The following is a 16,399-nucleotide window of genomic DNA, read 5'->3' on the forward strand; positions in this document are numbered from 1 at the left end:
ACAACCCAATCGTCCATGAACAGAACAGAAAAATAAATTGTGGTGTATTTTTATAATCGAATACTATATAGTAATGAAAATAAATAGCTATCACCATACTCAACATATGAATAAATCTTAAAACCTTAATTTGAGCTAAAGAATCAGACCAAAATGGTATAGGCTGCTTAATTTCATTAAAAAAAAAATCCTGAAACAGTCTGCACAGATTCACTGTACAACTTACTAAGAGAAAAACGTGTATTATCTAAATTGTCCTTTTCCCAGCAATTTGTGATGGACGTTTGCAGATCTCACAGGGGACATGTGGAGTAGATTCAGCGAAAACAGAGAAGGCAGTCTGTGTCTATTTCTGTGTTACTCCTCCGTTTACAGAATGTTCTGTAGAAAGAAAACCTACTCCTTCGATGGGGTTCCTGCCTCAGAGGGAGACAAGAATATGAGTAGAAACTAAACTACGGAAGGAAAACAAAGACCTGAAATATTTTCTGTCTGTGAAACAAGCAATATATTCCTCTTTCCAATCACCGTTCCCCCTTTCACCAGAAATCTTTATTATGCTTTTTTTTTTTCTTTTTAAGAAAAACTTATTTCCCTGCATAGAAACACACGGTAATATCTAGTACTGCCTGGCTGTCTAATGGGACACTGGTAGGTCGTCCTGCAGACACAGTGTGGGATGGAAAGCAATTTCACAGCTAAAGATCTAGGGCAAATGGGCAGGGGGGCCACACTGGCCTGCCCAGGCTGCGTGCGCGGCCACTCTGCAGGAAGTGGCTGTTCTCACATCACTTTAAAAAAAACTTGAGCATTAAGCTTACAACCTGCGAGTTAAAAAATCGTTAATGTGCACACAAGACAGCGAATTTTGTTGCACACTAAAACCTTCTCTTGTCTTCCTGTTGGTGCACCCTGTGTGTATAATGTAAACAGATCATCAGAAGCTGAGAGCTTCCCCAGGGCTATTTTGGACTGAGTAGGGGGAGGTGGTGGGGGTGGGTCTTTACTGCTGCTTCCGGGAACCAGTATGTGCTGTTGACGCACCCGTATCCCTCATCAGTGCTGGATCTGATCTGCCATGTGACACAGCTTTTAAGTCACATCATCTCACAGTTAAATGAAACTTAAGTGACTTAAAATATTCATGTCCACAGAATAGACAGTACTAGTTCTAAGGAATCGCATATTCTGAGAACCATTTGAAGTCTTTTCAATTCTGGTTTAACCCCTACAATATACAAAAAGGAAGGAGTCATTGGCCATTAGTGCCCCTGCAAGGCTGAGCCTGGGAATTCCTTTTGGTCAAGGAAAAGCTGCAATTCAGCTTTTGAGCCAGAACATAAAGACTGTCAGTTTAAGCTGGTATCTTTAGTTAAGCAAAACCATATTAGAAACCAAATACAGGGGCGCTTGGGTGGCTCAGTTGGTTAAGCATCCAATTCTTGATTTCCACTCAGGTCATGGTCTCAGGGTTGTGAGACTGAGCCCTGAGTCGGATTCTGTGCTGAATGTGAAACCTGCAGGAGATTCTCTCTCTCTGCTGCTTCCCTGCTCCTCTTTCTCTAAAACAAAAACAAAAACAAAATAAAGAAAAGAAACCAAATATAACTTAATTCAGGGAGTCCTACCAGAAATAATTTATTTTTTAACCCTCTGTTTACATTGTATAAAGCCCTACGGCGAGGCAGAATATTTCTTGTTGCTTCTATACTACTACAACGTACTATTACAGGATTCATTTTTCTCTGAGACAGTGAACACTGGTGGCTTAATTAAAGCAAGCCAAAGATAGATACATATCTTGTAAGTGTTAACTTTAAAATGGTTTTGAACTAAGCCATCAAGTGCCAGATACCTCAACTAAAATATAATGGATATGCATTCTTGTTCTATAATCTTCAATGGGGCTGGGCTAGAATCTTCCATCTCGTGCCCAAAAATATTTAGTGAGTTCATGGCTCAGGGATGGGAGACAAGTAATCAGCAAACACGATGCATGTATTAATGTTCCATAAAGCAGAGGTATTTATTTCCCCTGGTGTTTCTTCTCGTGGAAGGTTCTGCACAACTGGGGCATCAAGGTGCTGGCTGAGCTTTTCCACTAAGATAAGTTCAACATGTGGTGGTTTCTTTTCCAGGAACTACCAGACTGCCTCAGGACATGATTAACCATGTCCTAAATATAATAAGTCCCAGCCAAGATTAACATCTGGAAAATAAGACCTAATAGTAAATCTTAGCAAACTGCAGGAAAAGGAAAATGTATTTTTCTGAGTAGTTTAGGGGTTAAAGGAGAATTTTCAAAGCTAACTGAATTGCAACTTATGCTACAGTGTGAAACTTTGTGAATTCCTCCAAGTCATTTACAGGAAATAGAATAAGGACACCAACACAAATTGCATTCAACATGGTTCCTGCTCACTGGAAGCATCCTAGGGTTTCCTTTCTGCAGCTGCTCACAATGGTGTGTCTGTGACGGTACCATCCTGGCAGGTCCCACTATCTGCCCCAGGTCCTTGCAAGGAAGCTGACCTTTAGAATCTAACTGGAAGCGTGTGGTTGAACAAGGGTGGAGAAAGGAGCAGTAGGGACTTCTGGACGAGGCAAGCCTTCTGAGAAGGGGTACCGCCTGGGCTCTCTATTTTCAGAGACCAAGTATATGCTGATTTGTTCAGACCACACCATTTGTCAGAGGAAGAAATGGGATTGGCCCTTCCAATCTACATTTACCTGACGCTGAGTTTCTTACCTGAAAAGAGATCTGAGACGTTTTTAACATGTTCAATGCAGGATAATAAAATTTTTTTCACAAATGACCTATTAAGTCTCGTAGATTTTAGAAGAAGTTATATTTAGTCCCTGCATGGATCTTGGCAAAGTATAGCAAAGTAATTTCTTTCTTAGCAGTTACCACCTGCCTCAGGTAGCTTGGTACGAAGACTCTTTCATTTCTTCTTCCCAGAAATGATGCCGAACATTCACATAAATGCAAAATATTAATTCCAGATTCATAGTAATATAAAATAGATTAAGAAACAATGGCATACTGTCCACTTAATTGTTGTTATATGAATAAAACTGCTAGTGAGCAAATGGAAATTCTCTTCGTGCTTAGATTTCCTCAATCTAATATAATAATAGAATAAACTTGGATTTGAAAGGTAGCTTTTCATTGATATCATGCATTCTAATTATTATGTGATCGATGTGGTCCGGTGTAAAAGAAGATATGTAATTCTAACCACTGACACCATGCACTATCTCAAGGAAGGCTTTTTCCTTTCTTCCTGTTTTGAGGGCTTTCTTTAATGTGAAATTGTCAGAGGGCAGCTTCCTTACTGGCTAAATCCGATTTAAAGGCTTTAACTAAATTTCTTGATACTGTGAACACATTCTTGTTGTTTACTGGGCGGAGGGAAGTAGTTCTACGACGTTCTGCCATGATATATACAGTTTTCTCTGAGACAGTGAACACGTCAGGCCTAAAGGAGGCCACGAGGTAGTAGCTATGAATATTTCATGCTTTTAAGGGCTGAGTAATAGTTCATCGTATGTACAGACCACATTTTGTTTCTCCATTCACATGACAGACATTTGTGTTGTTTCCACTTTCTGGCTATGTTGAATAATGCTGTCATGAACAGATAGCGTGCCTTTACCCGAGCTTTACAGGAAAATCAATTCTGTATACCTGAGAATGGCAGGCTATGAATGGTACAGAACACAGAGAAAGGAAAGTTATAAAAGTCCATTCGTTTAACTATTTTCTGAACACCTGCTATGAGGCAGGCATGGCTCCAGGCACAGTGGCACGTATGCAATAATTCCATGTGAGCAGTCGAACTGGCACACGAACCATCCACAAGGAAGACTTTAAAAACGTGGTTATAAAGAGGTTAGAGTGGGAGAGAGAGCCAAAGCATAAGAGACTCTTAAAAACTGAGAACAAACTGAAGGTTGATGGGGGGTGGTAGGTGATGGGTATTGAAGAGGGCATCTTTTGGGATGAGCACTGGGTGTTGTATGGAAACTAATTTGACAATAAATTTCATATATTAAAAAAAATAAAAAATAAAAACGTGGTTAGGTTTATTATTCATTCAACAAACATTTAATGAGACGTTACTGTATCAGGCCCTGCATGGAGAGGAATAACTCAAAATGCCACAGAAGTAACTGTTTGTAAAATTACCTGCCAATTTCCATGATGATTATTTTTTAGGGAAGTTAAGACATATTTTCAGCATGAGAATCATATTTTGAATCTGTATTTTTGCTTTTTCATTTTTTCCTCTCTTTCCTCTTTTAAACTGATTTTAAAAGTAAGAATATGCAAAATGTGAAATGTTAGGAGTCTTATACTGAAAACTATCCACAGCGTAATTACTGTGACCACACTCAATTCAAACACACAGATATGCCGGAATTCACTGTATAGGGAAAGGAATATGAAGTTCTATAGAGCAATTGTTCACTACTTTTGATGGAGTCTCTCCCCCTTGCCTTGGAATTAAATAGAAAGGCCCTGAAATTAGGAAATTCAAATTATCAGCAGTCTCCAAATGAATTTTACTCAGGAGTCCAAGTTAAGATCTAATAAGCTAGTTGCAACAGAGGATCTGAATATAAAGTGCATTTGAAATGCACAATTCAGTGTGTTTCACATATTCAGAGTTGTGTAACCATCTCCATGATTATTTTTAGGACATTTTCATCACTCCAAAGGGAAACCTTGTACCCATTAGGCAGTCACTCTTCATCGGTCCCCTCACCCTCCCTCAACGCTATGCAACCCTAATCTACTTTCTGTCTCTAGATGTCTATTCTGGGCATTTCCTATAAATGGAATCATACAGCATGTGGCCTTTTGTGTCTGCCTTCTTTCACTTAGCATCGTGTTTTCAAGGTTCTCCGAGGTTGCAGCTTGGATCAGTGCTTCATTCCTTTTTATAGCTAGCTAATCATCCATTATATGGATAGACCCATTCATGTTTACCCATTCATCAATTGATGGGTATTTGGGTTGTTTCCACTTTCTGGCTCTTATGAATAATGCTGTTATGAGTATTTGTCTTGAAGTTTTAGTATGGATGTGTTTTCAGTTCTCTTGAATATATATCTGGGAGGGGAACTGATGGGTCATATGGTAACTCTGATTCACTTTTTGTGGAACTGCCAGACTGCTTTTGGAAGCAGTCCTACCATTTTATATTCCTACCAGCAATATGTGAGCGTTCCAATTTCTCCACATGCTTGCCAACGTTTGTTTTTTATTTGGCTTTTCTATTAGAGCCATCCCAGTGGCTGTGAGGTGGTTTTACTTTGCATTTCTCAATGGCTAATGCTACCGAGCGTCTTCTCATGAGTTTATTGGCCATTTACATATCTTATTGGGGAAATGTCTATTCTGCTCCTTTGCTCTTTCTAAAATTGATAAAAGTATTAATGTTAAAGTTATTTCTATAGTTATTATTGAACTGTAGGAGTTATTTCTATGTTCTGGATCCAAGTCCCTTATAAGATACATGATTTACAAATATGTCCCCCCTTCGGTGAGTTGTCTTTCCCTTTCTTGAACCCCCAGGACCTCTATAAAAAAACTATCCCGGCTTTCATTTGCAAACCATACTCATGATAGGAATTGGATGGAAATGGAAGGTAAATGGAGTGGCTTCAGAATCTGAGAAAATGGGTGCCCTTGTGAAAATCCACTTATTTATAAGCTTAGAGCCAGGCCTCATCACTTTTACAATTTAGCATCTGGCCACGTCTGGCACACACGTGTGAACTTGAACTTTTAAGAAATAATCTCTCAGATCTTTAGGTTTGGGTTTTTTTTTTTTTTTTAATGTTTATTTACTTTTGAGAGACATAGTGTGAGTCGTGGAGGGGCAGAGAGAGAAGGAGACACAGAATCTGGAGCAGGCTCCAGGCTCCAAGCTGTCAGCACAGAGCCCCCAACGAGGGGCTCGAACTCACAGACGCCGAGATCATGACCTGAGCCGAAGTCAGACGCTTAATCAACTGAACCACCCAGGCACCCCATTACATCTTTAGGTTTAAGATTTGAAATACTGGATAAATCAAGTAATAATCTGGCATGATAGAGTCCTGTGTAAACTTAGGTGATTTTGTTTCCTCCTCTTTGGATCAGTACGAGGATTAATTTGTTAACTTATGAAATGTGCACAGAATAGTGCTCCACATGGTAAATTTCTATAACTATGAGCTATTTTGTAGCTACCTTTTGAAGGTTAGAAATACAAGACATACCTCTAAGTCTTTCTGAAGCTGTACACTTTGTTAATTCTTGTATTTGGTGGTTTTCAGTCTGAGGTCCTTGGGTTCCTTGGAAATATTTCAAAGAATTCATCAAATACTTAAGAGAATTGCAGTAAAAACCTCTTACAGGCAAATGTCGTATGTGGCATGTTATACTTATGCAGTATCACTGATGTGTTAATCTGTGTTGCTATGTAATTTATTTTTTTCTATGTTTTCTGATCACATTTTTACACATGTATTTTCCTCCCCCTACATTTCACTATGAAACGTTTCAAACATACAACCTGAAATAATTTCAGTGGATGCTTGAGTACCCACCATCTAGATTTTGCGATTACCATTTTACCATACTTAAAAAATCATCTATCTCTTATTTTTGATACATTTCAAAGAAATTGCAGACATCAGTTCGCTTCCTCCTAAATACTTCAGCATGCAGATTTTTGTCTACAGATCAGCATTTGTTCACAATTTTTTTCTGTTGATGTAAAATTTAGGTTGAAAGAAACACAAATCTTGAGTGCACATTTGCTGAGTTTTGATACATGTGAACACCTGTGTGACCCCATCCCTCACCAAGCTATTCTGCACACATTTTCAACTTCTTGCAGATGTGCTGCTGTGCTGGGAGAGGGGCTGTGGCAGTGCACTGGCCGTTGTGTAGACGGCACAGCACCTGTCCAGCAGTATAACCATGAAGGTAGGTCCCCGTGAGGCACAGACGAGGGACCTCTGCTGCAGAGAGGTCCAGCCCACAGGGGAGCCCAGGCTCTCATCACACGGCAACTGTCACAGGTGAAAATGTGGCACAGAATAGATTTCTGTCTTAAAGACTGTATCTGTGCATTTAAAAATTTAAAGATCTAAGAACTTAAGTGTCTATCAGACACTTTTTAGAAGTGTGAGTGGGCTATTAGGAATTCAGTTTGGAAGAGAATTTCTTGCTCTTCTCCTTTTCACATGCTGCATAATTTAACTTAAAATGTTTCTTGTGATTACAGAGCAAAAAAAAAAAAAACCCTTATTTTTGCTACTATTTGTTATTACTCATCTGCATAAACCAGAGCGTTTCCAAACACCCTGCCCCCAGCAGGAAGAAACTGGATGCTGAGCCCTCGTGAAAGATTCAACGGTCATCTATGTGCACTGAGTTTCAATTTCGTTTTTATCAAAATGGCCACATAGATCTTATGATAAGTAAATGTTATCAATGCGAACATCTAAAATAACTTTCACTCTAATAAAATACCACTTTGGTTTGATACAGTTATTCTAATAAAATGCCACTTGGAGTTGGTATTTGATGCAAGTTGCCTTTGGTCCTGCTGTTACAGCTTTGGAAGCTGGCCTTAGTCTTTATTTAAAAAAAAAAATTTTTTTTTTTAACGTTTATTTATTTTTGAGACAGAGAGAAACAGAGCATGAACGGGGGAGGGGCAGAGAGAGAGGGAGACACAGAATCGGAAGCAGGCTCAGCCCAGAGTCGTCAGCCCAGAGCCCGACGCAGGGCTCGAATTCACGGACCTCGAGATCGTGACCTGAGCTGAAGTCCGACGCTTAACCGACTGAGCCACCCAGGCACCCCTGGCCTTAGTCTTTAAAGTGGGCCCCGGGAGTGTTTCTTGGCACTCACTGAGCCACCGCAAAGGAGCACGGGAGAGGTTAAGGGTGTTGTGAGGTTCCTCATTGCTGCTGACCCCCTCTTCACTACTGGCACCCCTCACAGGACACTGACAAAAGTCCTATTTCTAGAAATAATTGGGGACATACAGCTAAGGCAGCAAAAACATTATTATAACACTTTTTTTTTTTTTTTTTTTTTTTTTTTTACCATATATAGTTCAAAGGCTTGATCTTCACAGCTTCAAAATGAATCTAACAATATCTACTGAATGGGAAACACCAGAAACTACTATGACGTGCCGGAAGGGACAGGACTTGGAGCCCCATCTCAGCATCCTCTCTTTATAAGAAGCCTGAAGATTCAATGAGATGATGCAGGGGAACCCACTAGGATCCTCCACTCAAGGGAGTAGTTTTCCTGAAAGATTTGAAACATTTGTTTACACATGTGAGATAGTCAGGATCTCTGATCCTGATACCTGGCACAGAGCTTTTGAAACTCTTGTAAATTCCTAAGTGATAAGAGCACTGGGAGCATTTTCCATTCTAATATTTGGTCATGGGCCCCCGTTCTTAACACTGCGCTCCTAAATCCCTTGTACCTTCCCGTGTGATAGGAGTGTCTTTTGTTTCAATGAGGCGACTCTGGGTGGGGTCCCTGATGGGGCTGGTCACCAGAAGGACCAAGCCATGACTAGAAGCTTGGCTTCAGCTCCTGCCTACCCCATCCTCCAGGAAGGGAAGAGGGGCTGGAGTTAAGGACAGTTCATGCCTACATGGTGAAGCCTCCATAAAAATCCCAAAGTACAAGGTCTGGAGAGGTTGGTGAACACATGCATGTACCGGGAGGGTGACACGTCCCAATTCTATGGCGACAGAAGCTCCTGTGCTCGAGACCCTCCCAGACCTCGCCCTGTGTATCTCCTCGTGTGGCTGTCCATGTATATCCTTTATCACTTCCTTTAATTAACTAGTAAATGGAAGTAAGTGACCTTGAGTTCTGTGAGTCGTCAGTAGTAGAGCAGAAGCTATAGATAACCTGGAGACCTATCGCTTGGGACTGGCGTCTGAAGTCGGGGGCAGCCTCGTGGGACTGAGCCCGCAACCTGTGGGATCTGACACGGTCTCGGGGTAGACAGCATCTGCACTGAGTTAAATTGTAGGACACCCAGCTGGTGTCGTGGGGAATCACTTGGTGTGGGAAAACACCCCACACATCTGCTGTGAGCAGTGTTGTGCATGTGTATCAGGTGAGTGTGAGAAGGAGACACAGGAGAAGAAGTGCAGGCTTCCTACTCACACAGAAGCCCTGGTGTTAAGCAAGCCCTCTTAAAAATTCCTTCTCAGGGCAGGGTTTCCAAACCGGCATGGAAGAAAATGGAAACAACCAGGGGCTGACCCACTGACTCTGGGGTATTTGGTCCATCTACTTTGTCCTGCCACTGATGCCATGCTTCATACCCACAAGAAATGGACTGTACTGCCCATAAAAGGAACGCGTCCAATTCTGCAGATCAAGAAAATGAATCTGACAATACATTTGGCTAGAAATAAAGATCAACGTGAGTGTTAAGGACAATGTGTAGGTGCACCCAGTTGGTTGATTATATATTCAATGGATTCGACAGGATGTAGTAACATGGACATTTTAAATTACAGCTTCGTTGACTTGAAGATGACCTCAAAAAAACAGCTTTGCAGCTGAGACTTCATGTTTGCTAATAATTTCCTGATTGTCCTGAAAGCTTAAATCTGGGGACTTGGGAGCCATGAGAACAAAATCAGTCCTAGAGAGTAAATGTAGTCAATGCGGTCAATGTGGTCCCCAAGACTCTTGAGAGATGGCCAAAGGCAGACAGGGGCATAGCAGAAAATCACTGTACCTTTCTTGCAATTCTTTCCTTTTTTTCTGGAATATTCTCTCTGAGAGTATTCTAAAACCCATTATTCAAATGGATGCACTCCCAGAGGTGCTTATCATGTAAACAATCAGTACAAAGCACTGGGACCTGCACTGAGCAACAGAGTTTCAAGCTACATTAAGCGAAGTCTGATTTTATAAACCTGTTCTAAAGATCCAATTTTCTCTGATTTGCTTTCTCCCAAAATAGCTGTTTCCATGGCTACATAATCACTTATTATTAGGACTTAGAGGAAATGCATTTTGGGGGATAATGCAGGAGAGATTGTCTTTTAATTTTCACAGTGGGAACTGGGCAATTCTGTATAAAATATAATCTCTACTTATTTGTACGGCTTGCTTGGTGCTTCAAAGACACTCATTTTTACCCAAAGTACAATACTTAATGCTCAGTTATGATGACTGTTCCCACAATCCTCTAGCCAAATCGGTCTGTCCTGGTGTTAGACAGTGCAGCCTGGTTGCCCTGCCTTACCGCAGCCTCTGCTCAGGGATGTGGGTGTGGCCACTGACCGCCCAGGGACAGCAGGTGGGGCCACCATGTGAGCAGGCTGGGATCATGGCCAGATGCAGGCTGTCTCCCTTTTAGCAAAGCTGATCTCTCTGCTTCCTCTGGGACCTGGCCTGCAGTTGCAGAGTGGACCTGCCATTAGGAGCAAAGCCAAGCTGAAATGTCCACACAGCAGGAACAGAAGAGCTGGTCCCCACAGCATCTTTGACTCAACAGTGGTTTCCAAGAGAAACTCAGAACAAATTCCCCTCTTTTTGAAGAAGCCTGAGCAAGTTTCTACTCTTTGCATGCCAAATAGCATAATATAGATAGATCATAGCTTTTTTTTGTTTTTATACCATAGGCACTTTATAATTTGGGGGCTCCCATTTGCTCATATGTGTTTGCAGAACTGGAGTGTGGCATGCATTTGTGATTGACAGAGGCCTTCTAAAAAGCAGGCCTTGTAAGCACGTGTGTAGACTTTCATCTGATGTTGACAAGAGGACCCCTGGCTCATCGAGGAGACTGTTCCCTGGCCAATCTTGACGAGTGTTCCCTTTGCGTTTCCTGCCCTGAATCCCTCCCACCTCCACAATCTTTCTTTTTTTTAGATTCAATATAACCCACATAACATATATTTCATATAACATAAAATTCACCATTTTGATTATACAATTCAGTGGTTTTTAGCACAGTCACAAGGTTGTGCAACTATCAATACTATTCCAGGATATTCCCATTGTCCCCAAAATAAATTCTATACCCAGTAGCAGTCCCTCTCAATTTCCCCTTCCCCAGGCCCCTGGCAATCACTAACCTACTTTCTGTTTCTGTGGATTTGCCTGTTCTGGATGTTTCATGTAAACCGAATCATATCATATGTGCCCTTTTGTGTCTGACTTCTTTCACTTAATAGAATGTCTTCAAGGTTCATTTATGCTGTCTCATGAATCAACGTTTCATTCCTCTTTATTCCACATGATATTTCGTTGTGTGATGCATCAGGTTTTGTGCATCACTTGAGGGACATTTGGGTTGTTTGCACTTTTTAGCTATTGTGAGTAATGCTGCCATGAACATCCGTGTGTGAGTTTTTGTGAGGACGTATGTTTTTAATTCTGAGTAAATACCCAGGAGTGGAACTGCCGGCTACCTCTGTGTTTAAGCTTTTAAGGAACCGCCAGACTCTTCCCAGATTCCTCACCGGCAGCTCGGCCTTTACAGAATTTCAGCAGCACTGAGAAGCACCTCTTCCCCCAAAATATTCCCAGGGTTTTTGCCACGGAAGAGGTTACTTTAACCGGGCTGAGAATTATTCCCTTCATAACAAGCATGAATGTTCAAAATACAATTCTGCTGAGCCAGGTAGCACAGTGACTTCAATTTCCACCAAGATATAAGTTCTATATTTTCTCTGAGCAATTTTAACGAGAGGGAAAAAGAAAATGCGTCAGAACACTGGGGATCTGCAAGGGGGAAGAAGGAGGCCACGGAGCCTGAATCCGGGGTAGGGTGCGTATGTTTAAAGGGACAGGCCAGCTTTTCCTATCAGTACCATAGTGAACACCAGGCTCCTGTTTTGCTAACTCATTTATTTCAAATAGCCCCTACTGAGCAGCGACTTCATGAAACAATATTCACCTAAGGGCTGGGCATTTAAGGACGAATAAGACACATTCCTTGAGGAATTAAAAGTCGGGTGGGTTGGACAAGATGACCTGAGGATCATCGTCCCAGGGATTTCCTCTGAGATCATGTCCCTTCATTGTTTTGATGCTGAAATGTCTTTTTTTTTTATTGGAGGGATGGGCATGGCTGATAAAGGCAGCTTCTGTTCCTTTTTTTTTAAAAAAAAATTTTTTTCTTAATGTTTTTATTTATTTTTGAGACAGAGAGAGACAGAGCACGAGCAGGGAAGGGGCAGAGAGAGAGAGAGACACAGAATTGGAAGCAGGCTCCAGGTTCTGAACCATCAGCACAGAGCCCGATGCGGGGCTCGAACTCACAGACTGTGAGATCATGACTGTGAGATCATGACCTGGGCTGAAGTTGGACGCTCAACCGACTGAGCCACCCAGGCGCCCCAGCTTCTGTTCCTTAAAATCCAATTTGGCAGCATGAAATTTGGTAGCCGTATGTTGGGTCTAACCAATGTTATTGAAACATTCCTTGTATTTTAAATCCCTCACCCCCACCTCAAAACCTGAGTTTAGACGAAAAGCAACAGCTATTAAGAGACAAAGGGTATTGATCCGTCTGGATTCCCACATGCATTAAAACAGATAAAGGAAGCAATGTTGGAGAAGTTAGGATTAGTGAGGTCTAGAGGGGGAATCGCTTCCTGTGATTCTGCCAGGCCCCGAGTCAAGAAAGCATAATGAAGCACTGGTGCCTCATTCCTGACGAGCCTGGAGTCTTGACCTCACGCACGAGCACTTTGTGCCATGGCTCTCGGTAATCTGAAAGGACGGGTCTGAAGGTCGTGGCTGTGTGCCACCTGTTTCTGGGAAACTGTGATCTTAAGTGCCTTAGTTTACCTCTCTGGACTTCAGCTTCCATGCTAGTGACATAACATCAGGAGCTTATGTGGGGCTCACCCATGTGCCAAGCACCATTTAGAGGACTTTGGTATATACCTATTTAATCCTATGGGAACTGAATGAGAATGGGACCCATGTCTGTTCCCATGAGTTTGCCCAGAGTCTCACACAATGGTCGTGGCAGAGCTGAGATCTGAATCCTGCCTCTTGTCAAGGCTCTACTTCTTCCTTTTAAAAAATTTATATTTGCATATTCTACCTTAAATTAAGTCATGATTTTTATTCCTGGAGTGGTAGGAGACTAAGTTGTCTGTTTCTCTTTAAAAAAAAATTTTTTTTAATGTTTATTTTTGAGAAAGAGAGAGAGAGAGAGACAGAGCGCAAGAGGGGGGATGGGCAGAGAGAGAGAGAGAGAGAGAGAGGGAGACACAGAATCTGAAGCAGGCTCCAGGCTCTGAGCTGTCAGCACAGAGCCCCATGCAGGGCTCGAGCTCACGGACCGCAAGATCATGACCTAAGCTGAAGTTGGACGCTTCACCAACTGAGCCACCCGGGCGCCCCAGTTTCTCTTTTTTTTAAGAAAGAGAAATTCCTAACTTGACACTGAGTAGCACTGTGGTGTTTGCTCATGATGTCCCTGCTCAAGAAATACGGGAAAACGATGACAAAGCACATATTCACATCAACTTCAAATGCCAACGTATGTGAATTTTAAAATTATTTTGAGCTGTGCTTGAAATTCCCATTGCTAGCATTGACTTCAGATAGTCTTTCCATCTGTCTAACACTGCCATGGCCTTTACATGACTCTGAGATGATATGTTCGAGAAAGAGCGAGTAAGAGCTGGAAGGAAAGATAAAGGCCCTTTGGGAAGTGGAGTGCCTCCTGAGACCCTCCCAGGGTGAGTCCGAGCTCCCCTGGGAAGCTTGCCCCACTCCACACCCAAATCTAAACCAGTCTAAATGTACCACACGACATGAGAAAAACCACAGTGATGTATTCACCAGTGTAAACTAAGGGGCACACCAATTTGAAAAGGGAGTGTTGATTTAAGGCAGGACTTGAAGAAGAGGAATTTTAAATACTTTTCTAGTTCACGAAAAATTTCAATCAGTGAAGGGTTTCTTTAGTATATACAGTGGAGGGTCATTAATGCTCACCTCAGGGTGTATGCAACAGGTGTGTGCCATGCCGAGACCGCTCCCTAGATGTACCTGCTGCTCACCAAATGCTTGAGGATCACCTGCTTGTGGGCTGGGGTCGGGGGGTGAGCCAGTTCTTGGTCATCGTAAGAAGGAAGTTAAGTAAATTGTAACGCCATCAATCCTCCCCCATCTCAACCCCAAGATCCTCTTCCATCCTCTAAAGGACTCCCTCTCCATCTACTTCTCAGATGTGGTTTTAAGCTCTTCCTCTTCCTGAAATCAACCTCTGAGGATTGAATTTCCATGTCCAGGACCCTCTTCTCTATACACCCTGCCAGTCTCAATTGTGAGCTCCAGGCTCCTGCTTCATCTTTCCCCTCGGGTATTGCCTTTGGGATCGCTAACTTAATTTCTTCAAACCGGCGCTCGATACTGTCCCCTGTCCTCCCATAATACGTCCCAGGTTCCTTCATCTCAATAAATGGCACCATGACCTATCCTGTTGTCATCCTTGATCCCCACTTTCCTCCGCCTCCTGCATTTTGACCCACCATCTAGATCTGCCCGTTTGTGCCCCAGGGCTCGCCTCGACGACCCGAGGCATCCCACTCAGGTCCTTGTTTCCTTCTTTTAATTCTCCACACAGCAGTCAGAGTGACCCTGACAACGTCACTTATTGAGTCGGCTTTCACTCACTGCATTTGGAGGAAAATCCAAGTTCCTTGGCATGACCTTGGCACTTGGCTCCACTGACCTCTCTCATCTGTTTACGGCTACTCTTCCATTACCCATCTGCCTTCAGACTGGCTTCCCGTCCCTGCCTGGGACACACCCAGCACCTCTCCTTGGGGCCTTTTTATTGGCTTCTCTCAGTGTCCGTCACAAGATGCTGCTGCCTGAACTCCTATGGGCGGCCACACAACTACCCTCTCCTTGAAATCAGTATTCACGGCGTAGCTCCATCAGTGGGTAACAAATATTGTGAATTCCCAGATTGTATGCTCATGAAATCTCTTCCACATGTATGAAGTTTTAGAGTTTACAGACTTAAAATGTAAAAGCACTCATTTCTTGCCGCCCCAAGAGTTATATAAAACAACTTTAAATACAGTTTTTATCAAAATAGCAAACATATCTAGAGCTTCTTGATTAACATTCTTCTCAGGCCCGTTATTGACTAACAGATATAGAATGAGGCTAAAATAGCAAAATGAAACAGGAAAATGAGCATTTCAGGGAAAAACAGTGAGCCAGCCTAGGCACCAGTATTTTCCTTCCTTCTTTTTTTTTTTTTTTAAGTTTCTTTATTTCTGAGAGAGAGAGAGAGAGAGAGAGAGCACGCGCGCAAGCATGAGTGGGGAGGAGCAGAGAGAGGGAGACACAGAAGCCAAAGCAGGCTCCAGGCTCCAAGCTTTCAGCACAGAGTCCGATGCGGGGCTTGAACTCGCAAACTGTGAGATCATGACCTGAGCCGAAGTCGGACGCTTACCCGACTGAGCCACCCAGGCGACCCCCCTTTCCTTATTTCTTGTTTTTCTTCTTACATTTTTTTCATCAAGTCTTTACTTACTATATTAATTACCACCTACTTTCAAGGTTCTAGTCTACTTCTAACTGTATAAGATGATCACTTAGTACTTTAAGTGAGAGCTTGGGCACAACTGCAGATGTCGATATTATTTTATTTATTTATTAACATTTTTAAAAAATGTTTTATTTATTTTTGAGAGAGAGAATGTGAGCAGGGGAGGAGCAGAGAGAGAGGGGGGCAGAGGATCCGAAGCGGGCTCTGCACTGACAGCAGAGAGCCTGATGTGGGGCTCGAACTCACGAACCATGACATCATGACCTGAGCCAAAGTCACATGCTCAATGGACTGTGCCACCTAGGTGCCCTGATATTATTTTAAAATTTAATTTGGGGGCCCTGCTCCAAAATGAATATATAACAGTGAATAAGTGCAGTCTAATTTATGGAAATACCTGTAATTTTATAGAAAGCAAAAAAAATGAACAGAACTAAAAACACTGATCAGGGTAAAATGAATACACCTGCTTCTGATTCCTATTGGATTTTTAGTTTTCCATCCACCAAATGTGTGTCACTTTAAAAGCTGATTTCTGTAGTAAGATGTTAATGCTTTGTTCCTTGCACTGAAGAGACATCATCGACCCTGGGAGGGCAGCGAACTGTGGGTGCAAGGGGAGCTTCAGACAGGCCAGGCCTTGATCAGAAGCTGACTTACTATTGTGCGCAGTCTATCAGCTGGTATTCGTTGGACCTCTCAAAGCACGCCTTCACGCCTTCATCGTCCCAAAGCTTCTTCACGTGATCAAAGAATTCCTAAAATCGGAAAAAGTTACAAAGAAGGAAGCACATGTGTTATCATCT

At 42.3% G+C, this 16,399-nt stretch overlaps 1 protein-coding gene across 2 annotated transcripts in view; it reads right to left on the bottom strand.

Moving 5' to 3' along the window:
- GNAL (G protein subunit alpha L) overlaps window positions 1–16,399 on the bottom strand; it is a 150,242-nt gene that overhangs the window by 25,987 nt on the left and 107,856 nt on the right. For both annotated transcript variants that reach the window (XM_042911764.1, XM_042911765.1), the window contains exon 5: window positions 16,254–16,351. In XM_042911764.1, the coding sequence (XP_042767698.1) occupies window positions 16,254–16,351 (98 nt within the window). The remainder of the gene's footprint in view (window positions 1–16,253; window positions 16,352–16,399) is intronic.

The sequence above is a fragment of the Panthera leo genome, chromosome D3, assembly GCF_018350215.1.
Source record: "Panthera leo isolate Ple1 chromosome D3, P.leo_Ple1_pat1.1, whole genome shotgun sequence".
NCBI classification, from domain to species: Eukaryota; Metazoa; Chordata; class Mammalia; order Carnivora; family Felidae; genus Panthera; species Panthera leo.